Source organism: Carlito syrichta, unplaced genomic scaffold (assembly GCF_000164805.1).
Source record: "Carlito syrichta isolate Samal-C Ts95f unplaced genomic scaffold, Tarsius_syrichta-2.0.1 Scaffold305827, whole genome shotgun sequence".
Classification (NCBI taxonomy): domain Eukaryota; kingdom Metazoa; phylum Chordata; class Mammalia; order Primates; family Tarsiidae; genus Carlito; species Carlito syrichta.
Window position 1 is genome coordinate 140,211 of NW_007249923.1, and position 21,379 is coordinate 161,589.

The following is a 21,379-nucleotide window of genomic DNA, read 5'->3' on the forward strand; positions in this document are numbered from 1 at the left end:
AGACGGAGGGAGAGCCAGCCAGGAAACACCCAGCAGGTGCTCCACCCCCAAGGCCTGGCCAGAGGCTACCGGCGCCACCCTGGGGGCCCTGCCAGCCAGGTACTGAAGGGGAGGGCCTGAGGGTGGGCCTGAGGTCAAGAAGCAGGTGGAGGCTGCTCTTGTGAGGGGTAGGAACGTGTTAGCTGAGAGCTAGGCAGTGCCGGGGAGGGGGTGTGTGCCTGAAACGTCGTTGAGGAAAACATTTGCTGGGGCTTGTCAGGGAGCACTGAGCCAGGTGCAGGGTGGAGTTAGGAACCCAGGTGGATCACACTCAGGCCGTGCCATCCCCAGCGCCCTTAGGAGAATGCACAAAGGCAATGGTGGGAGTGGATGCAGTGTCAAATGAAAGAGACCGTGGGCAGAAAGCATTCTTAGGAGGTAGGACTTGAGGTAGGCCTTGAATGGTAGCGAGCATTTTGTCAGGTGAGGACGGTGTTCTTGACCTCGGGGAAAGCTAGGTTTCTTTTCTTGGAGGCAGGTGGGCTGCTTGCTGACAGAACAGGTGGAGAACTGGGGTTCTTTTTGGCCCGATGAGCTCGCGGTAAATTCCAAGGAGGCTTGGAAAGAGGCTAGGATCTCACAAAGCGGGGTCCTTCAGTTCCTGGGTGCAAAGCCTGCACTAACCTCCTTAGCCCAGAAAACATATTGACTAGGATATTAACTGGTAACATGCTGTGACCAGTTGCACTCGGGAAAATTGTTTACATGTGTACTTTAACCTCATCCATTCAGCCTGTGTATTTGAAATTGCTGTGTACTAGGCACTGTTCTAAACACTGGGCACAGCATGACCAACACAGACTGCCTCCCTCAAAGCGCTAAGGACCAGTGAGGGATGCCAACCCGAAATGGGAAACACAAAGGAGTCCATAATCACACTGTGGTTAAGGGCCACAAATGGGGTGCATTGGTGGAGGGGAGTGATTTGTTAGAGACTACAGAGGGAAGACGGACCACCAGTAAGTTGGGTGGCCAGGAAGGCTCCTCTGAGGAGGTGATATTTCAGCCCAAAGAGCCAGCCATGGGAAGGGTAGTGGGGAGAGCTGGTGCACTACACACACAACATTTGTGCTGAGAAGAGAGCATGAGAAGATAGCATAGCGTTGGAGGAGGCTGGGGGACACCACCTGTGCTCATCTGGCAGGGAGCACTGGGGGCATGGGGAAGGGCAGTGGCAGTAGGGGTAAAGAGGTGAGGGCAGTGTGAGAAGCAGTTTGGAGGTGGAACCACTATTTCTCAGAATGGCCCAGCACAGCCCAGAGGAGAGTTGATGGGGATACTGAGGCTTGGAGCTGGGCTGCATGGGAGAATAGTGGGGTGATGCAAGGGAAGGAGGTCAGGAAGCAGGGGCAGACATAGACAGAAGGGATGGGCTTGATTTTGTCATGCCGAGTTTGTGGCTGTGGCAGGCAGTCCAGGAACAGCTAGGATGTGGATCTGAAGACTGAGGAGGAGAAGAGCAAAAGGGAGATCTTTTTTTTTCATTTTTCTTTTTTTTTTGAGATGGAGTCTCACTCTGTCGCCCAGGCTGGACTGCAGTGGCATGATCCTGGCTACTGCAGCCTCAACCTGCTGGGCTCAGGTGATCCTTCTGCCTCAGCCTTCCAAGTAGCTGGAAATACAGGTGTGCGTCACCATGCCTGGCTAATTTTTTGATTTATTATAGAGACAAGGTCTCACCATGATGCCCAGGATGGTCTTGAACCCATGGACTCAGACAGTCCTCTCGCCTCAGCCTCCCAAAGTGCTGGGATTATAGGCTTGAGTCACCACGCTCTGCCAGGGAGCAGATCTTGAAGATGTTCTGGATACCATACCCCTCTTCCTCTCTCCTCCTCTCTCTCCTCAGAGGTCCCCCTAATGGCTCTTTCCTTCCTGACCTGCTTCCTTCCCCTCTGGGAGCTGGGAAGGTGGAGGGTTAGCTCCTTTGGCCTACCTGAGTCTCCATAGCTCCCTGGGAGGATAGTTTGCTGTCCTAGCTTCTTGTCCTCTTGTGTTTCCCAGCAGCCATTGGGACATATGTGCTGCCTGGTTCTCTCTCAGCTCCTGTCTCCTCCTGACATCTTGGGTAGAGTATAGGTGTGTTCGGGGGAAGGTCACTGATGTTAGGGAGGCTCTGACCTTCTAATGGTGTCACCCAAGGTGAATGTTGGAGATACAGTCGCGATGCTGCCCAAGTCCCGGAGAGCCCTAACTATCCAGGAGATTGCTGCACTGGCCAGATCTTCCCTGCATGGTATGCAGCCCCTCCCATTCCTCTGGCACTTTGTCCTTTCTCCTCCTTTTGCACAGTCCCTTTGGGACTGTGTCCTGTGATCACTTGCTGGGGTTTCCCTTTTTTTCCCCTGCTCAGGTGAATCCCATCCCTTCTCCCACCCAAAGGTACACATGGATCCTAACTACTGCCACCCTTGCACTTCCCTGCCTGGGTACTCCCTGGCCCATGCCCTTACCAGACTTCTCCATTCTCCCATGTCACAAGGCATTTCCCAGGTGGTGAAGGACCACGTGACCAAGCCTACCGCGATGGCCCAGGGCCGAGTGGCCCACCTCATTGAGTGGAAGGGCTGGAGCAAGCCAAGTGACTCACCTGCAGCTCTGGAGTCAGCCTTTTCCTCCTATTCGGACCTCAGTGAGGGTGAACAAGAGGCTCGCTTTGCAGCAGGTGGGTGGCAGAAAGGGGACCAGCCACATACTCATCACAGGGCTGCTTTCTCTCATCTCCTTGGGTCTGATCTGGGGGGGTAGAGTTCTAACCCTGTCTCTTTGCTCTTCTGTCTCCAAGCTGAACCCTAGACTTAGCTCACCTTCTTGACTAATGCAGCCTGTGTTCCCCTGACAGGTGTGGCCGAGCAGTTTGCCATTGCCGAAGCCAAGCTTCGGGCATGGTCTTCGGTGGATGGTGAGGACTCCACCGATGACTCCTATGATGAGGACTTTGCTGGGGCAGCTGACACAGGTGAGGGACATCCCTTGCTAGTGCTGTAGTGGGCCTGCCTGATAGGCCTTGTAATTCATTCAGAGCCATGCCCAGAACACTCAGCCTTTTGAAAAAGGGGAGAAGAGTGTCCAGCAGGCCTTGACACTCAGGGACAGGAGGCCTGTCGATGCTCATGGGTGAGGGAAATTGGCAGTTAGAAATGGAGTCATTTCTATTCTACAGGTACTGGCCCTTCTCTGCCGGTCTTTGCAGTTGGGCCTTGCAGTCCTAAAACAAAACAAAACAAAACAAAACCCAGAGACCTCGGTGACATGTTTTGTGCAGCCGAGTCTCTGAGGGTAAGTGGCTCCCTTGCCTTTTCCGCCTTTCCCTCTCCGAAGCAGCCTCTGGCTGGCTGGGGGACAGATGAACCAACAGGGCAGCAGGATGGCACCACACAGGGCTGCGGCCCCAGGTAAACAGGAAGGCGTGCTGGGCTGGGAACACCACCCACAGGGCCATGCTGGCTCCAACTTGCATTCCAGCCTTTGGGTCTTTCTCTGGGCCAGCGCTTGCTAGCAGAAGGGACCCTGCAGGGCTGTGCAGCTGTGCTCAACCCTCCTTTTATCTTCCGTTCCCTGGACCACGTGGCTGACTTTCTCTGTAGCTTTGGGGTTCAAATCTCACAGGCCACTATTCCCTACCACCTCTTTGCCTTTGAAGATGACCTCTCCCAGCCCTACTCCTTGGCTAATTAATGTTTTCCAAGGCAGGCAGCACATTAAAGGAGGTTGGAGACTGCCACCGAGGTGGTGGTGGTGGTGGTGGTGGTGGTGGGGTGTGGGACTGATTTGGATGTCTGAAGCCTAGATGGACCCCTGAGCCACAGGCATTTTTGTTTGATTGCGTTCCAGGCCTGCTTTCACTCTGGGGATAATGATAATAACTAACATTTATCCAAGGCTGCTACTAGCCCACGTGGAATCTTTGTACAAATTAGAAAAAGGCATCCCTTTCTCTGGCAGGCACAGCCCCATGCCAGGGCATGCTACTTGGTGAGCAGAGTGTGGGCTGAATTTCACTGTCACTCACTGCCTTGGACAGGATTCTCTTGTGCAGTGAACAACCATACACAGCAGCCTTGCATTTGTTGCTTGCTTATTGTGTGCCAGACTCTTGTTCTCTCTACAATCCCATTAGGAAAGTATTATTAGAAGCTCCAATTCACTAGTAAGGAAGCAGGCCTCAAAAAGCAGTGACTTGTCTGAGGTGATCCAGCTCCTGTCCACCATCCCTAGAGCTATGCCAGGGATGGAGTGAGCGGGATGTGGCTTCCAGATTGGCCAACTGAAATGGGGCCAGCAGAGCTGTCTTTTTTTCTTTCCCCCTTGCAGACTTGGCTGGGCAGCTGCCCCTGGGGCCCCACCTCCAGGACCTCTTCACCGGCCGCCGGTTCTCCAGGCCTGTGCGCCAGGGCTCCGTGGAGCCTGAGAGCGACTGCTCCCAGACCGTGTCCCCCGACACCCTGTGCTCGAGTCTGTGCAGCCTGGAGGATGGGTTGCTGGGCTCCCCGGCCCGGCTGGCCTCCCAGCTGCTGGGCGATGAGCTGCTTCTTGCCAAACTGCCCCCCAGCCGGGAAAGTGCCTTTCGCAGCCTGGGCCCGTTGGAGGCCCAGGACTCGCTCTACAGCTCGCCCCTCACGGAGTCCTGCCTTTCCCCTACTGAGGAGGAGCCAGCGCCCTGCAAGGACTGCCAGCCACTCTGCCCACCACCTGTGGGCAGCTGGGAACAGCAGCGGCAAGCCTCTGACGTGGCCTCTTCTGGGGTGGTGTCCTTAGACGAGGACGAGGCAGAGCCTGAGGACCAGTGACCCACATCCTGCTGGTGGTGGCATGCATCCCTCGGCTGCTGCTGGGGCAGAGCCTCCGTGCCCAAGTGTGGGCTCCAGGCTCCCAGCAGAGCTCTGCAGCCCAGAGGGCTCCTGGGAACACTCACTTCTCCGTTGTGTGTTTTGCATGAAAGTGTTTGGAGAGGAGGCAGGGGCCAGGCTGGGGGCGCATGTCCTGTCCCCACTCCTGGGGTTTGCCGGGGGTTGCCCGGGGCCTCTGGGGCATGGCTACAGCTGTGGCAGACGTGATGTTCATGTTCTTAAATCAAAAACGCCACACACATTTCCTCCTCGGATGACGTGAACCCCTGAGGGGGTTGTTGTGACTGGGCTATGTGGGGTTGGGATAGGAGGGGGCTCGGCCACCCCCTCCACCCTCCCCATGCCTCTCTTTTCTGCTTTCCTCCTCACCTGTGCAGTGCTTGATAGAATCACCCTTCCCCTGGGGGGCGGACTCCTGCCCTCCTGGAGCCCACGGATCGAGCCGTTCCCCAAGGCCCCTGCCCAGCTGGGCTTGTGCTGTGCTTCACCTCTCCATCGTCTCTAAATCTTCTTCTTTTTTCCTAAAGACAGAGGGCTTTTGGTTTGTTCTTTCAGTCGGATCTTCTCTGGGAGGCTTTGGAATGATGACAGCATGTACCCTTCCCCTTTTCCCTGGCCCTCCTAGGATGTCTGGGCAGTGTCCTGGCGGCCCACAACCAGCTGGGCTGCCCCATTCCAGTGGTGTTCTCTGTAGGGCGGAGTTGCTCTGGTCTTGTCAGAGCTGTGACTCTGATGCTCTTCCAGAGAGGGCCACAAGGGGGCCGCCAGGGTGGCCTGCTGAGAGGCAGGAATTGTGCCAATGAGTGACAGTCATGAGGGAGTGTCTCTCCTTGGGGAGGAAAGAGGGTAGTGCCTTTCTTGGCTGAATGAAGGGCCAGAGCTGCAGTACTAGGGGTCCCCGTCCCAGCTAGGGTGTTAATGACCAGGCAGCGGAGGCCTCTGGCAGACCCTGCATTCTGTGGACACTGGATTCTAGATTTTTACAGTTGTGGGAGAGTGGGTGGCTGCAGAACTAGGGCCCTGTAGGCTTTGGCAGGTTAGAGGGCCCAAGGTAAGAACAACAGCCAGTGGGTACAAGCATTCTATATAAGTGGCTCATTAGGTGTTTATTTTGTTCTATTTAAGAATTTGTTTTATTAAATTAATATAAAAATCTTTGTAAATCTCTATATACATCTGGTCATTGAAGGTTCCAGTATAAATCCATCTTAGTCCTGCCCCTTCCCCTTCAAAGGGTGAGCGGGGCGCGGATGATCCCACCCCCATCCTGCCAGGGCAGTGCCGATCTTCCTGCCCTTGGAAAACTTGCTGCAGGTGGGCACTGGGTCAGATTCCAGGTAGGATGAACTGGGAGGAGCTGGCACCCAAGGTCTGGAGGGGACCTGGGGCTCCAGCCTCGGGCTGCAACTGCCTCCTGCCTTCCCAAGGCAGAAGAAATATGAGATGTGGGTTCTGGGCCGGCAGGCATGGCTACCACCATCCCAGGCCACCCACTGAGGGTTCACTGGCACTTGTCGTCGCTGTCAGAAGGGCTGCCCTCCCGGGGGAGGCCGTGGCGGGAACGGGGTCCCCAGAGTGCATGCACCTCGGTGGTCTCTGTGTCACTGCTGCTGGTAGCACTGTCTCGGAAGCTGGCAAGGGGTGGCCGGACTTTCACACCTTGTGCTGTGACAGAGCCCTCGATAGCCTTCCGGAGCTGGAAAGGTGAGAGGGTCAGCTGTCTGGACTCAGAGCTTCCTGCTAACTCTCCCCATGCTTCCCCCAGGTGAGCTGGACATCACCTTCTGTGCCTTTTTGGACATGGAAGTGGCTTCCATGGCTGTCATCATCTTACCTCCTTTAATGTGACGATTCCAATGAGTCTGCCAATACTGGTGACATAAGCGTGGTCCACTCCCAGCAGTGAGAAGATGGTGTGAGTCTGCAGGATGGGGAGAAGAGAGATTGGACTTGACATGCGAGGGGGCAGCTCTATGTGATGAGTTAAGGTGCCAGGACAAGGTTGGGGGTGGAATAGGAAGGGTGCCACAGACTCAGAGGGAAGGGGACAGGACTAGAGGAGAAATAATGAAGACGATGTTTCTGTGCCCAAGCCTTGAAACTGGATGAAATCCTTATGTTGCTCATATTGATGTGAAAGGGACCAAGGAAGGATTCTTAGTCCTGTGTGAGAAAGGAGGATACAGGAGAGAACTGTTCAAAGAGGAAATCTAGTGACTGGCCAGACTCCATGCTGGGCCCTGTGAGTGAAGTATAATCCCCTTCTACAGGAGGAACAGTGTGAGGTTCAGGGATGAAGTGATTCGTTCTGGGTGTCCTCAGGAGTGGCCGTGCAGACCCAGGCCACTTCTCATCCTACTATAGAGGGTAGAAATGCAGTCTCTGTACTCTCAAGCAGCTGTCCTGCTTAGTTGGGTATATACCTAGGTGGGAGGTTCCACACCCCCCTCAGGGCGCTGGGCCTGAGATCCTTTCACTCCACTGCTTTCTGGCCACCCTGCTGTGTGGCTGGCCAGCTATGGTATCTCTGTACCCTGCTCTGACCCCCAGTCTTGGCCTGAAGCACGCTGTATCTCTCATACTGTTTGCCTTTTCTGGGGTCCAAGCAGCATCCCAGCTTCTGAGGAGACAACAGTCAGCCTCCCAACTCTCCCCCCCACCCCGTGTTTTTTTCCCTTCGGACCCTCCCCAAGCTTTCAAATAAATGTAAGCACCAAAGGCTTAGAAATTGCCAGCCAGTTCCCCTTGTGCTTTAAGTAGATTTTCTTGGGCCAGATGTCTTAAAAACGCTCTCCTGACTCAGCATTTCTTGGAATTTTTGGCCTATCGTTTATCTCATTGTTCTGAGTTTGCTTGTAAGCCTGTTGCCCTAATGTTTCAGTCAAGATGGGCAGTAATAACCTAGCTTCTTGAGCACTGATTACTTAGAACTCATTTAAATTGTCCTAACACTTTAAAAATGTTTTCTATACATTTGAAATTCTTCAGAAAGCTACTTCCAGAACTTTGTTAACTTCTTCCATCCTAGTTATGATGTACTTTTAAAAAGGGGCAAGAAGTTCAGTTTTAGAATAAGGTCTTGTGTGTTCCTTCAATAACTATAACATTGTCACGTGGTTAGCAGTTCCTCCTCATATCTAACTTGAATCCTACGTGCCACAAGTTAGCATTAATTTCCTTGGCTGACTTCAGAAGGGAACATCTTTATTCTAAGGTTTCCTGTTTTAATAATCCCTTAGTAGCCAGGTGCGGTGGCTCATGCCTGTAATCCTAGCACTCTGGGGGGCAGAGGCGAGAGGCCTGCCTGAACCCAGGGGTTCGAGACCAGCCTGGGGAACTTGGCAAGACCTCGTCTCTACAATAAATAAAAAAATTAGGCCGGGCGCAGTGGCTCACGCCTATAATCCCAGCACTTTGGGAGGCCAAGGTGAGAAGATTGCCTGCGCTCACGGGTTCAAGACCACCCCGGACAAATTGGCGAGACCTCATCTCTACAATAAATTAAGAAATCAGCCAGTCATGGTGATGCATGTCTGTAGTTCCAGCTACTTGGAAGGCTGAGGCAGAAGGATCACCTGAGCCCAGCAGGTCGAGGCTGCAGTAGCCATGAGTGTACCACTGCACTCCATCTTGGGCGACAGAGTGAGACTCCCACTCAAAAATAAAATAAATTCCTTGGTCTTGTCTTTTTTTGTTTTTTTGAGTCAGAGTCTCACTCTGTCACCCAGGCTGTTGCCCTGCTTTTCCTCCTTTGAGTTGTAGCCTACGAGATCTCGCCAAGTTGCCCGGGTGGTCTCGAACCCGCAGGCTCAGGCAATCCATTCACCTCAGCCTCCCAAAGTGCTGGGATTACAGGCTGAGCCACCGAGCCCGGCTATTCTTGTCTTCTAATGGTCAAATTATCCCTCTCTTCTCCCAAGAAGCCTTGGATTTTCTTTTTCTCCCCAACCCTGATCAGATGAGCTTTTGGCAGGCTATGTGGCCTTCAGGTTGGCAAACCACTTGACCCTGGCAGTCTCCAGGCCTTACCAGTCTACTTCTGAACAACTTGGCCATTTTCCCCAACTCCTGGCCTCATGATCCTCACCAGGGGTGGGGCTGCAACAGCCTAATGGGTTCTCCTGCTTTCTCCCCTCCAGCTTGGCTCTGCCACCCTATGTACTTTGTCAAATTTGAGTGAGTCCAGGTCCCCTAGAATGGCCGTGACACCCTTCCCAAGTCTGCACCAGCTAGTCTTTCCAGCCTCAGATTCCACTGTGAATTCCAGCTTCCAGCCTCACATGATCACTTATTTTTTACTGAGAACATCAATTTCTTCCATACTTCAGCTCTTCCATCATTACATTATTATTATTATTTTTTTGAGTTGGAGTCTCACTCAGTCGCCCAGACTGGAGTGCAGTGGCCACTCCCGGCCACCTCAGCCTCGCTTCCTGGGCTCTGGTGATCCTTCCACCTCAGCCTCCCGCGTAGCCGGAATTACAGGCATGCGCTACCACACCCAGCTGATTTCTTGGTTTATTGTAGAGATGAGGTCTCGCTGCCCAGGCGGGTCTCGAACCCGCGGGCTCAGGCAATCCACTCACCTCAGCCTCCCAAAGGCGCGGGATTACAGGCTGAGCCACCGAGCCCGGCTGTCTACATTATTTTTTTGAACAATGTTTTTTTTTTTTAGAAGACAGAGGTCTCACTAGATTGCCCAGGCTGGACTCAAACTCCTGGGCTCGGGCAATACTCATGTCTGAGTAGTTGGGGCCACAGGGGTGTGCCACCATGCCTGGCTTACACTGTCTTTTAAAGTTCATCTCTCAGGCCGGGTACAGTGGCTCAAGCCTGTATGTAATCCCAGCACTCCAGGAGTTTGAGACCAGCCTGGGTGACTTGGTAAGACCTCGCCTCTACAATAAATAAATTTTAAAAAAGTAGCCGGGTATGGTGGTACATGCCTGCAGTTCCAGCTGCTTGGAAGGCTGAGGCAGAAGGATCACCTGAGCCCAGCAGGTCGAGGCTGTGGTGGCCGTGAGTGTGCTACTGCTCTCCAGCCTAGACAACAGAGAGACTCCGATTCAAAAATAAAATAAAGTTCATCTCTCAGCATAAGTAGTAATAGTAGTAGTAGCAATTCCTAACATATATTGAATATTTACTATGAGCTAGGCCCTGTTGTAAGTGCTTCATATGTCTCAATTCCTTTAATTCTCAGAAAACCCAATAAGGTATGATCCCCATTTTACAAATAGGGAAAGTGATCACAGAGAAGCTATGAAATTAGCTAGGGTACACAGCTAGCTAGCATACAGAGTGAGGATTTGAGTTCAGCTGGTCTGGTCCTGGCACTGGCATTCTGGCCTCCCCCACCTCCACCGCTGCTTCCCTGTAGGTGGCCTCTGAATGAATGAGGTACTTAGCTGGTACAGTGATTGCCACTTGCATGAGTCCCTAAATGGTTTCTAGTGTATTTTCTCTCTTATCTGAATGTTCCCCTCCTGATTTTTTTTTTTTGTTCCTGTTGCAGTCTCACTCTGTCACCCAGGTTACAATGCAGTGGCATGATCATGGCTCATCACAGCCTCGATGTCTTGAGCTAAGGTGATCCTTCTGTCTCAGCCTCCTGAGTACCTGGGACTACAGGTGTATGCCAACATGCCCAGCTAATTTTTTAATTTTTTTTTTTAAAGATCAGGTCTCACTATGTTGTCCAGGCTGGTGTTGAACTCCTGGGCTCAAGCGCTCCTGCCTTGGCCTCCCAAAGTGCTAGGATTACATGTGTGAGCCACCATGGCTGGCCACCTCCTGAACTTAATTGGTCTGCTACTTACTGATCCCTCAGGCCTACAAGGATGTTCTGAATTCTAATTTTTTACGTTCTTATCACTTTCAGTTATTTGTACTTTTGTTAGCTGGTTCCTCAAAGCCTTTTTTCTTTTCTTCTGATTTTTAAGTTTGTAACAAACATCTACTTTGTTCTTTTTCATTTTAATTTAATTAGACATCAGGGAACCCATTGGAGGGCCACACTTCTTGGGCTTGGAAACAGTGAACTGACTGGGAGAGGGACAACATGGCCTTCTGAGAGAACCCTGGGAGCAGGGCCAGGAAATCTGGGCTCTAGGCCTGACTCTGCTATACTGACTCAGACAAATGACCTCCTCGCTGCATGCCTCAGTTTCTCTATTAACCGGGCGCGGTGGCTCAGCCTGTAATCCCGCGCCTTTGGGAGGCTGAGGTGAGTGGATGGCCTCAGCCCGCGGGTTCGAGACCCACCTGGGCAACTTGGCAAGACCTCGTCTCTACAATAAAGCAAAAAAAAAAAAAAAAAAAAAAAAGACTACAGGCTTTTGAGTCAGGCTATCTAGAATTCCCAGGCCCAGGCCTCACTAGCTGTGTGACCTTGGGCAACCTGCTTAACCACTCTGAATCTCAATTTCCTCATACATAAAAACTGGAATATTGTAATATCTTCCACCTAGTGTGGTTGTGAGGATTAGACACATGAAGAGCTTAGTACAGTGTCTGGCACATAGCAAGCACTCAAAAAATGTCAGCATTGGAGTGTCGTCTTTTTTTTTTTGTAAAGATGCCAACCCATCTCCCTGTAACCTAGTTGCAGAAACAAACTGACTTTTCTCCCCCTTGCCAAAAAAATGTCAGCAACACCTTGGGAGAGGTTACCTGCTGCCTAGCCCCACCCCCCCACCCCAACGCCTGAAGGCTTGCACATTAAAGCTGTCCAAAATGTAGCTAAAACACCTCCTGGCTTGTGCTGGTCCCAGGAGCTCTCCTGCCAGCCTGCTGGGCATGCCTGCACTCTTGTCTCATTTGGAAGCCTGAAGGGGCATGGTGGCATGGGCCATATGGTCCTTCACAGAGCGCCCTGCCTTCCTGTGGTGACTGCCTCACCCACGAGTGGCCAGTCTCCCTAGTTCCTCTCCCCAGTTCTCAGGCCACTCTGCACTTCTGCTGAGTGATCTTTCTGTGTCCCTACCAGTTTTCTCCTCTGACCCACATTACGCCAGACTTTCTGGGTCTGACATTCCAAGTCCCCCACTGGGTGTTTCTCATCTTTGTTTATCTCTTCTCTGCAGTCTCCCACCCCTACTTGGATGTTTGTTAGCTTGTTTATTAGATGTTCTTATCCTGCCCGTTTCTCACCCATTTTTTTTCCAGCGTGGGTGTATCAGCCTGGGTGTATCTGGCGGCCTCCTGCCTAGCACTGACCCTGGCCTGGCCTTCTGGCTTCCACCCAGCTCAAGCCCTGTCTTTGTTGCTTCTTTGGTGCAGAGTTCCCCGGGGACGAGGCTGAGCAGAGGAAAATCGATGCCTGGCTTCACCAAGAGCAGGAGGCGGCTTGGAGCCCTGGCTCCCAGCCTCCCGTCACCCAAAGCAGGACGTCTGAAAAAATCTCAGCACAGAGCCCACTCTCTTCTCCTCCTTCCTTTCCCACTGGCCTGAGTCCAGACTGGGAGAGGGGACACAGAACCCCACCCTGTCCACCTGAGAGCCCAAGTCAAGCCCCAGGCCAGGTCCCTGGCCCTACCTTGTGCAAAGAGGTCCGTTCCACCAGCTGGAAGGGAGCGGGATCAATTTTGCAGTCACTGAAGTTGACAGGTTCATCTAGTTGCTGCTCCTCCCACTCCAGAATCTGAAAGGAGAGACTAGGAGAGTTAGAGAGACGGTGCCCACAGCTGATGTCACCTCCCTGGAAGCTGGCCTGCCCTTTGGCTGCTGTTCCCTCCTGTGGGGACAGCAGCCAAGATGATGACTGAACACACCCAGGAAGAAACAGGGTCCAGAGTCCAGTTGCACCTTACCTCCTCAGGGCTCATCTCGCCTTCCAGGTCCGAGTCACTCTAGGAGAGAGGAGGGCGGTTGGCAGCTAGGGGTTAGGGGCAGTGGGTGTACCCTGGCCCTCCTCACCCAGTGCTTCTGAGCTGCAGGAAGAGGGCGTGCACTTACCGCCAGGGAGATGCGGACCCGCTTCAGCTTGCGCTTTTCACAGGATTCCGACTTCTCCGATTTTGTCAGAGCCAAGCCAGAGAGGAGAAGAGTTGAGGTTATAGGGAGGGGAGAGGGGGGAGGTGCGGGGAAGTGATGGACCCAGGAGGAAAAGCACACTGCAGGGCCAGAGCTGGTGGCTAGGAAGGCAGGGGGAATTGAGGCAGGCACTGCAGGGTTAATGGAGAAGTGGTCTCAATGTTCCAGGGGAAGCTGGGGAAGAAGCCAGCCAGGAGGGGCTCCAAGCACTCACTTCTGAAGCGGCCTCCGGAGGTGGGCTGCCACAGAAGAGGTTCCTGAGGGCGATGCCCGCCGACTCCACATTCCCTGTGTCTCCAAACACAGAGTCCCAGAGGGCAATGTCATCTTTGGGGGAGAGGACCCAGAGAGGCGAGGAAGGCAAGGGGAGTGGTGTCCTCGGTCTCCCTTGGACCACCTGGGCAGCCTCCTGCAGAAGAGCTGGGTGGGCAGGGCCAGGGTACACCCACCTCCCTAATGGATTTCAGCGGCTGTAGGAGAGACATGCTCACCTGTGGGACTCTCTCTGAGGTTCATGGTGACACTGGGTCCCCTCTTGAGAGCAGGCTTTAGGGGCTTGTGAGTCTCCCCCCGGGCTGCAGGGAAGGCTGAATCTTCTGTGTTCACCTGCATGGGCAGGAAGGGGCTGGTGGGACTGTGGCCCAGACCACTGTCTACACCACCCACCCAATCGGTCTACACAATGACTCTTAGAAAGTCTGTGTGGCTTTGCCCCTCACCTGGAAGCGGACAGAAGTCTCAGGGCTAGGAGGACTCTCCTGGTCTGACGGTGGAGAGGCCTGGGTGGCTCTGCGTTCTTGCAAGTGCTGCCGCCGGCGTGCTGGACTCAGCTGGGCCCCTAGCAATGCCACCACCTGTGAGCGCTCAATGGAGCCCAGCAGAATCATGGACTCTGGACAGAACAGGTACGAGGGCTCAGGAGCCGAAGGCGAGGCTCTCCCTACCCCCTAGGCCCCGCTTTCCCTCACACTTAGAGTAGGACCTTGGTCACAGGCCACACACCAAAGGGAAACCCCTGCCTGGCAAGTGCTGGCCCAATCCCTTTGGAACCAAGGAGAAGAGTCCTGAGCTCCTGCCCCTCCTGAGCTGCCACCCTAGGAGATGACCCTAGCACCTGTGCCCCCTCTGGGCCTCACCAGGGGACTCCACTAGGGCCAACATGCGGCCTTTGGTCCTGTGCAGTGCCAACCGCAGGTCCCGGAAGGTGCAGTTGAGGGCCACGTGGGGAACATCCCGCACCATGATGTCTTCCACTCGCACCCGGTACTGCCTAGAGGCAGAGAGGGGCACTTGGTTTATGATCAGAGTAGCTCAGAGCACTAGTATCCCTGGGCCATACAGAAGGCCCCAGAGTCCATGGGGACAGGGGCTAAGGGCCAAGGGCCAAGGAGTGCTTCCCACCCTTCTTTCTGAACAGTCAGGAACAGCTACAGTCCCTCCAGAGTGTGAACAAGGGCAGCTCTGACTGGAAGGGAGCAAGGTGGCTCGTCTCCCAGCTCCACTGGTCGGGACCTTGCTGGAGGTGGGTGAGAGAGGAGACCTAGGATGCCTTCTGGCCCTCTCCCATACCGCCCCTGGCACCCAGCCCTCCGTACTGGTGGCGGCCCCAGCCTAGCTCAGGCAGGTAGGGCAGTTTCTTGATTCGGATGATGCTGTCATAGAGCGAGGGCTGGAGGCTCTGGGCAACAGCGTTGGCCAGGATGACGGCGATCATGACGGGCAGGATGTGGGCGATCTGGCCTGTGAGCTCGAACACGATCACGGCCGTGGACACTGTGTGTGTCACTGCTCCTGCCAGCGCAGCCGCCCCTGGGGACAGCCACCTCAGTCTCCTCAGGGTACCCGGGTCCCAGAAGACCCTCCCTCACCCTGGCAGTCCTATGGGTTTCCCTTGGGGCTGCACAGTACAATCTCCATGATAGGAAGCCTGAGGAAAGCCTGGTTTTTGCCAGCAGGGGGCACTAGAGTCTTAGATGCTGTGGCCAGAGTCAGGGGTCTTCCAAGGCAGATTGGGATGGGGCACTCACCAACCACTGCATAGCCCCCAGGCACAATCCGGTAGGTGCTGCTGTCAGTGTGAATCCCATCTGGGAACCAGGCAGCCATGCTTTCACCTACCAGACGTCCAAATGCTGCTCCTTCATGGAGGGAGGTGGGAAGAGAAAGAGGCAGTGGAGGGGGAGGGCAGGGGCACTAGGAAGAGAGAGGATCAGAGGGTGGGGGAGGGGCCAGTGGGTCATTCAGTGCAGGGGACAGCCCTGCGGGGGTGGGGGGGGGCAAGGGCTGGACCAAAACCCACTCCTGGGCAGAGGGGATGGTGAGGGGGTAACCAGAGGTGGGGAGGGTGCAGGCGGGGAGAGCAGGCAGCAAACTCACCAATGACAAAGACAGGCATGAAGGCCCCACAGGGCACTGGGATGGTGGTGGCCAGTGCAGACATCCAGAACTGTAGGCAGGGAGTGGTTTGAACAAGCAGAGGTTCCACTGGTACCAGACAGCCTCCAGGTCTACCCAGGAGGAGCATGCCTTGCCTTTCAGTCAGGCCTGAACTCCCTAGCTATCCCAGAACCCCAGAGGTAAAGGGAAGGGGAAGGCCTCTAGAACCAAACGGCTCGGGTTCAACCTTACTCTGTCATCCAGCCACATGACTGGCCAATTACTTCACCTCCTGGTGCTTCAACTCCCAATCTTTAGAACAGGGATATGACTACAGAGGACCTTTCTCATGGCATGGCTGTGGGGCTTAGAGGAGCTAATACCATATGGCAAGTACTTGGAACTGTGCCTGGCTCCTAGTAGCCTATGTACACATTAGCGATCTACACTGGAAGAGCCCACCTTCATGAGGATGAAGATGACCAAGGTGAGGAAGACGTTGGCACGTGGTGGACTCCAGGCCTGTGGGATGCTGAGTGGTTCTAGTTCCTCCACCAAGCCTTGGCGGACCCACGTCCGGTTGTCAAACAGGGTGACCAGTGTCTCTTTCTGTGAGAGCTAGGGTGAACAGGGTGCCTCAGGCTGGGGAACGGACAGAAAGAAGGGAAGGGGCCCATGGAATCCACATGGGGAACAAGGGAGCCCATGGTCACGCAGTTGGCTTTAGAAGCAGTGCATCCCAAGGAAAAGCACATGTTCCTGTGCCACATGGGGTTACCTGGCCAGCCATGAACTGTCCAAAGCCAGGGGGGAAGGTCAGAGTGGAGATGAGCAGGGTCACCAGCGCTGGGAAGAGCAGGCGTCTAGAGATGTAGGGTTCACAGCATCAGACACGAATGCGAAGAGTTGGGTGCCCTCACATACCTCAGGGCTGAGGTCAGAGCAGAGCCTTGGTTCTTTCACGAAAGCATACAGTCCTGAGAGAGGGTCCCCTTTGCTGTTTATGATACAACAGTCTGACAGTGATGGTGGACTGGGGTTATTATAAGAGCTGGAGGTCTGACCCAAAGGTCTTTCTGTCAACCCCGACCTCCTAAGTGGGTAGCAGCAAGCAGAAAATCCATCCCCCCAGCCGTCTCTTGGGCACTTCTGAGCTGTGACTCCACCCTCTACCCTCAGAAGCCCCAGCTGAAGGGCGCATTGTATGAGGGTATAGAGAAGTTTCTCCTCTGCCTGTCTCTCTCTGGTGACTTAAGGTGAAGGTCAGTGTTGGGGGAAGCTGGGGTCACTCATGAAGTTGACCAGAGGTGCTGTAGGGAGCAGGTTCAGTTGGCTGTCCTCTCCCTGAAGGACGTCAGTCCCAAGGGAAGTCACGTCTCAGGCCTCCCCACTCCCAGTCTTCAGGGTCACACTGAGAGGGCTGTGTTCTGGAGATTTTAAAAAATCATCCATTCCCATGGGTGATAGTGGGAAACTGAGGTTCAAACACTTTCCAGGGAGCATTACTATCTGGGCCAGTCCCAAGAACTGGAGGAAGCCTGTCTTTGATCCCAAATGCCCTCTGCTAACTAACTAAAAATTTTAAAGTGCCAATTTTCAGGTAATCCATATAAACACCAAAACGTTCAGCCAGCCTGGAACACATGGTTGGAACACACAGTGGAGTGCATGCCTTCGACTGGGCCACTATCTCATCCATCACTGTCCTCCAGCCCACCAAAGCCCTCATACAACCCAAAGAAGCCTGGAGGGGAGCCTAGAGCCAACTCACTTCCTCATGAGGAAACGATTGATGGTTTTCTGCTTCCGCATCACCTGGACAATCTTCCGGTTCAGGTAGACAAAGAGGGCTCCTCCAAAGCCACTAGCAATACTGGAGAGGGAAGAAGCACCAAGGTAGGAGGGAATCTTCTCCTGGAAACCTCCCCCGCCATCCCACCAGCCTCATCTCCTCACCCAATGACAGCAAATGCTGGCAGCTCCTGCAGGTCAAAGGGGAAGTCAAGCCGGAATCGGGTTTTGAAGAGTGCAGTGATCGTCTCTGAAGGGAAGAGCAGCAGAGGGAGGCAGGCAGGTCTAGCCTCACGGCCCCGCCCGAACCATCTCCAGCTGTGCTCATCTCCTGGGGCCCCCCACCTTCATCGCGGTTCCAGACGGCCAAGACCCGGAAGATGAAGGCACTGAAGGTAGCAGCAAAGAAGCCCCGCCAGTAGTTCCGCACAGCGAAGAAGGTGGAGGTGACCTCAATGCTGAATAAGACGCCTGTGAGGCAGCCGGGAGAAGGGCACTTGAGGCCTGGGCCTGGCCTCAGGACTCACACCCAGCTGGGGGGCAGAGGAGGAGAGGGCAAGGGTGGGGCTGGGGTTGGAAGAGCCCTGCCTACCTCCAATAGGGGCCGCAAAGCAGCAGCCCACTCCCACGGCACAGGCAGCAGCCAGCATCTCTGTGTTTCGGGATTCATTCTGGCAAGAGTGGGGGCGGAGGGGAGTCAGCCGTGGGCTCTGCAGCCACCCCCCCCACGGCCCTGGGGGTTCACCTTACCTCATAGATACCCCCAAAGAGGGAGAGGAACTTGCTGAGGAGGGCGGCACACATGCTTGCGATATGCACAAAAGGGCCCTGGGGGGTGGGGGCAGGCAGTGAGTGGAGAAGGGGCCCACCCTGACCTTGGCTTGGCTTCTTCTCCCCAGCCTGTGGTTACCTCTTTGCCAAGTGGCATCCCGCTGCCCAGGGCACAGGTCAGCCCAATGACCTTAGCTACGAAGGTCTTGAGGGTGAGGTATTCTTTCAGCACCACTCCCCGCAAGATGGTCTTCATCTCGGGGATGCCGGACCCTGGAGAGGGCACAGCCCTAGGAGGGTCAGTTGATGTGTCCATTTCAGGGGGCATCCTACCTCTGCTATCCCCTTCTCTCCTATCATACCGACAGCCTGAGGAGCCAGGATCTGTGTGAATCCAGCTGAGAAAGTAATGAGGACGACAGGGTAGGTGACCCAGGCCAGGTACTGGAGCAAGATGCTGGTGTTCAAGCCCCGGGACATCCACTGCTGAGCTGTGGGAAGAGGACGTGGTGCTGGAACCCGATGCACACACGTACCCCTGCCTGGGCACAGGTGGAAGGGAAGGGGCACTAGAGGGCATTCACTGGGACAAAGACCACGATAGGAAAGAGGGTCAGATGGAAGGGTGGCAAGAAGCTGTGGTCTACTGGGGTGGCAGTGATTATAGACAGTCAGACTGGCGGGGAAGGTGGTCAAGATGCCTGGGCAAGGGTGGCATGGAGGAAGCAGGTTGGCTCTTCCCAGCCCTCCCCTGGCCAGCTCTTGCCCTCACCCTGCAGACAGGCAGCGATGGCATAGTCCATGGCCCAGCTGACCAGTGCCATGAGGAGCCCCAGCAGGACCAGGAAGATCCAGTCTTCACCAACCCTGGACACTAGGAACTTGTGGCAGCGCACAGAACAGACTGGGTGCGGGGAAGGGAAGAATGAGGAGGTTGGCACCAAAATCCTCCTCTCCTTGTTTCTCACCACGCCCACCCCATTGGCAGTGCTAATGGCCTCTGTCCCCCTCAGCACAGCATAGCCAGGTCCCCTGCCCCAACCCAGTTCTCACTGCGGCATGGAGCACAACGGCTCTGTCCATATTCCAAGAGCTCTGGGGGAGCCCGAGGGGAAGGAGGACCCCTCCAGGTTTCAGGCCCTCCCAGGCGAATCCGAGCAGCTTCCTCTTTGGCAAAGGCCCCGAGGTCTTGAGTATACCGGCCATACATCTGGAGCAGTGGGGGAGATGGGACGTTAGTGGTCATGGGCTGAGTGGGAATGAGGGAGGGCTCCCGGGGCCTCCACTCCCCTCCTCCCAGCCCCCATGCCGTATACCCCTCTGGACCCCACAGTTCCCACTCTGGCTTGAGCTGTGGGAACAATGCACATTGCAGACTGTGGGGGCTGTCCTGGCCAGAGTGATGAGGATAGCTAAGGTACAGGGACACAGGTCTGGGGGTGGTAGAATAATCAGTCCTCTTCTCACAGGCCTGGGGTGGGAGCACTGCGGAGGAGTAAGAGGGAAGGCCTCAGAGGAAGAAAACACGGAAAACCTACAGCACAGTGTGAAAGTGGGAGGAGGGAAGGTCAGAGAAAGAGGGACGGTCAAGGGCACATGGGCGACAATAAGAACCTCCAAGCTGGGGGCAGCTGAGTCGGGCCTCGGAGCAGGCGCGGCCCCAATCCTTATCACGTTCCTGCTGTGCCTCTGGCCTGTGACCAACTCAGCTGCACCCCTCCTACCCACCCTAATCCCCTTGTCCCCATTCTCTACCGCCTCCCCCCCAGCCTGCCAGCCCAGCTGGGAGTGGAAAGCCTCTCCGGGTGGAGAGTGCTTGTGGCCTCAGCCCAGTGGGAGCTGCCTTGAGTCCAGTGGCGGGCTGCCTGGGCAGGAGGACAGCAGAGGCTGCGGATGGCTGGCCGTGACTGTGGATGCTGGGGTGATGGGACGGGAGAGTGGCCGAGCCATGGCTAGACCTGCCAAGCTGGGCGTGTGTTGGGGGGTGGGGAGGAGTAGATTCCGGCTGCCACCCGCAGAGCTTCGGGACACAAAGGGCTCCTGTTGGGGCTGGATGAGGGGGAGGGAGGGAGAGACAGAGACAGAGAGAGGGTGAGAGATAGAGTGAGGAAAGGAGAAGGAAAGAGAAGAGAGGGGACAGACAGAGGAGAAAGGGGAAAAGAGGAAAGAGGCAAGGGGAAGGGACAGAGAAGAGAAAGATGGGGAGGGCGGGAAGAGAAGTGGGGGAGGAAAAGAAAAGAAAGTGGAGAATCAAGAGCTACGGGTGTAGGAGGGGGAGTGTGAGAGAAAGACAAAGGGATAGAGAAGGGGAGGCTGGAGCAGAGGGTGCCCAAGAGAGCTTGACCCTGAGAGCTCATTCCAGAGATAGAGTGGCAGGAAGGAGATGGAGCACGGTGGTGCAGCAGAGGCCAGGTGCCTGGCTCCCGCCCATTGCCCCATCCACGGCCTGTGTGGACTGACATCTCTTCCCCATCCCAAGGGCCTGCTCCCCTCCCCTCGCTCTATCCCCACCAGCCTCCTGCCCCCACCCATCTATTTCATCCAGTCACTCTCTCATAACTAGGCACCTCCCAGACTCAGTTACAGCCCCGGGCCCTCTCCTCCCCAGGAGACTCCCTCCCTGCCACCCTCCTGGGCAAATTCCAGCCCAAGCTGGTAAAAAGGAGCCACGGCCATTCCTTTCCCTAGGGCTCGGTCCTACACCCAGTGACAGAGAAGGGTCAAATGGCTTCTCAAACACCAGTTAACAATGGTGGCCATGAGTCAGCTAGGAGCCCAGGACCCCCACTCTTAATGAGGTCAAGGGACACCCCTGGCGTGGGTGGGGGCTGGATACCCAGAGTCAGCATGGACAAAGGTCCCAATTCCCACACCCATTCCTGCTTGACTCATCCTCCTTAAAGCTCCTGTCCCCCAGGGTGGTAAGCCACCTTTTTCCCAGAGAATCTACTGAGGTGTCCTGCCAACGTTGAGTGGCGAGTCCCCAGGGACAGGGGCTGGCGCTGGGTTTGGGTCTGATCATCTCTCTCCACACTCTTGATTCTATGCTGAGCACATCGCCATGCACAGCGTCCTGCACACAGGGAATGTCTTGGATGGGGGCTATAGGAGTGTGGAGAAAGTTCAGTGGCGTGAACGGTGCTGGTGAGGGGTAGTGGGGTGCAGAGACTTAGGCCTAGGTTGTGAGGAGGAGGAGCAAAGAAAACGTGTGTGTTGTGGAGGGGAGTGAAGGGAAGGACACCTAGGACAAGCACCTGGTGTCCTTGTACTCTGCAGGCCCTCAGTCTCAGCCAGAAGCCAGCATGCAACTGTCCATCCCTTCGGCCATGCAGCCTCTCAGACTCCCGAGCCTCAGTTTCCCCAGCTCAAAAGGCTGGAACGGGATTAGGGGAAGCCCCTGGTCCTCGCGCCTCCTAGGGTAGCCCGGCGCGGCGATCCCGCAGCGCACTCCCCGGGGCTCGGCTCCACTCACCAGGGTCTGCTCGTACTGCAGCGCCCGCGGCTCCATCCCTTCCTCC

At 55.2% G+C, this 21,379-nt stretch overlaps 2 protein-coding genes across 7 annotated transcripts in view; one reads left to right on the forward strand and one right to left on the reverse strand.

Moving 5' to 3' along the window:
• FAM131A (family with sequence similarity 131 member A) overlaps nt 1-6,046 on the forward strand; it is a 7,517-nt gene extending 1,471 nt beyond the window's left edge. For 4 of the 6 annotated variants that reach the window (XM_008062785.2, XM_021714866.1, XM_021714867.1 and 1 more), the window contains 4 exons: nt 2,182-2,275; nt 2,522-2,704; nt 2,882-2,998; nt 4,354-6,046. In XM_008062785.2, coding sequence (XP_008060976.1) covers nt 2,206-2,275; nt 2,522-2,704; nt 2,882-2,998; nt 4,354-4,829 — 846 coding nt within the window. In that variant the 5' untranslated portion in view covers nt 2,182-2,205 and the 3' untranslated portion in view covers nt 4,830-6,046. Of the gene's footprint in view, nt 1-7; nt 100-2,181; nt 2,276-2,521; nt 2,705-2,881; nt 2,999-4,353 lie in introns of those variants that run through there. The other 2 variants (XM_021714868.1, XM_021714869.1) reach the window with 2 other exon arrangements.
• The window catches only part of CLCN2 (chloride voltage-gated channel 2), a 17,057-nt gene continuing 1,654 nt past the window's right edge, over nt 5,977-21,379 (reverse strand). The window contains exons 2-25 of the mRNA XM_008062783.2: nt 21,334-21,375; nt 18,915-19,071; nt 18,634-18,765; nt 18,224-18,352; nt 18,001-18,134; nt 17,841-17,918; nt 17,683-17,761; nt 17,436-17,561; nt 17,256-17,340; nt 17,071-17,172; nt 16,078-16,162; nt 15,762-15,917; nt 15,300-15,369; nt 14,951-15,061; nt 14,519-14,732; nt 14,060-14,193; nt 13,643-13,815; nt 13,415-13,529; nt 13,138-13,211; nt 12,846-12,899; nt 12,701-12,739; nt 12,427-12,531; nt 6,724-6,810; nt 5,977-6,585 (exon numbers count right to left, since the gene is read on the reverse strand). Coding sequence (XP_008060974.2) covers nt 6,391-6,585; nt 6,724-6,810; nt 12,427-12,531; nt 12,701-12,739; nt 12,846-12,899; nt 13,138-13,211; nt 13,415-13,529; nt 13,643-13,815; nt 14,060-14,193; nt 14,519-14,732; nt 14,951-15,061; nt 15,300-15,369; nt 15,762-15,917; nt 16,078-16,162; nt 17,071-17,172; nt 17,256-17,340; nt 17,436-17,561; nt 17,683-17,761; nt 17,841-17,918; nt 18,001-18,134; nt 18,224-18,352; nt 18,634-18,765; nt 18,915-19,071; nt 21,334-21,375 — 2,676 coding nt within the window. The 3' untranslated portion in view covers nt 5,977-6,390. The remainder of the gene's footprint in view (nt 6,586-6,723; nt 6,811-12,426; nt 12,532-12,700; nt 12,740-12,845; nt 12,900-13,137; nt 13,212-13,414; nt 13,530-13,642; nt 13,816-14,059; nt 14,194-14,518; nt 14,733-14,950; nt 15,062-15,299; nt 15,370-15,761; nt 15,918-16,077; nt 16,163-17,070; nt 17,173-17,255; nt 17,341-17,435; nt 17,562-17,682; nt 17,762-17,840; nt 17,919-18,000; nt 18,135-18,223; nt 18,353-18,633; nt 18,766-18,914; nt 19,072-21,333; nt 21,376-21,379) is intronic.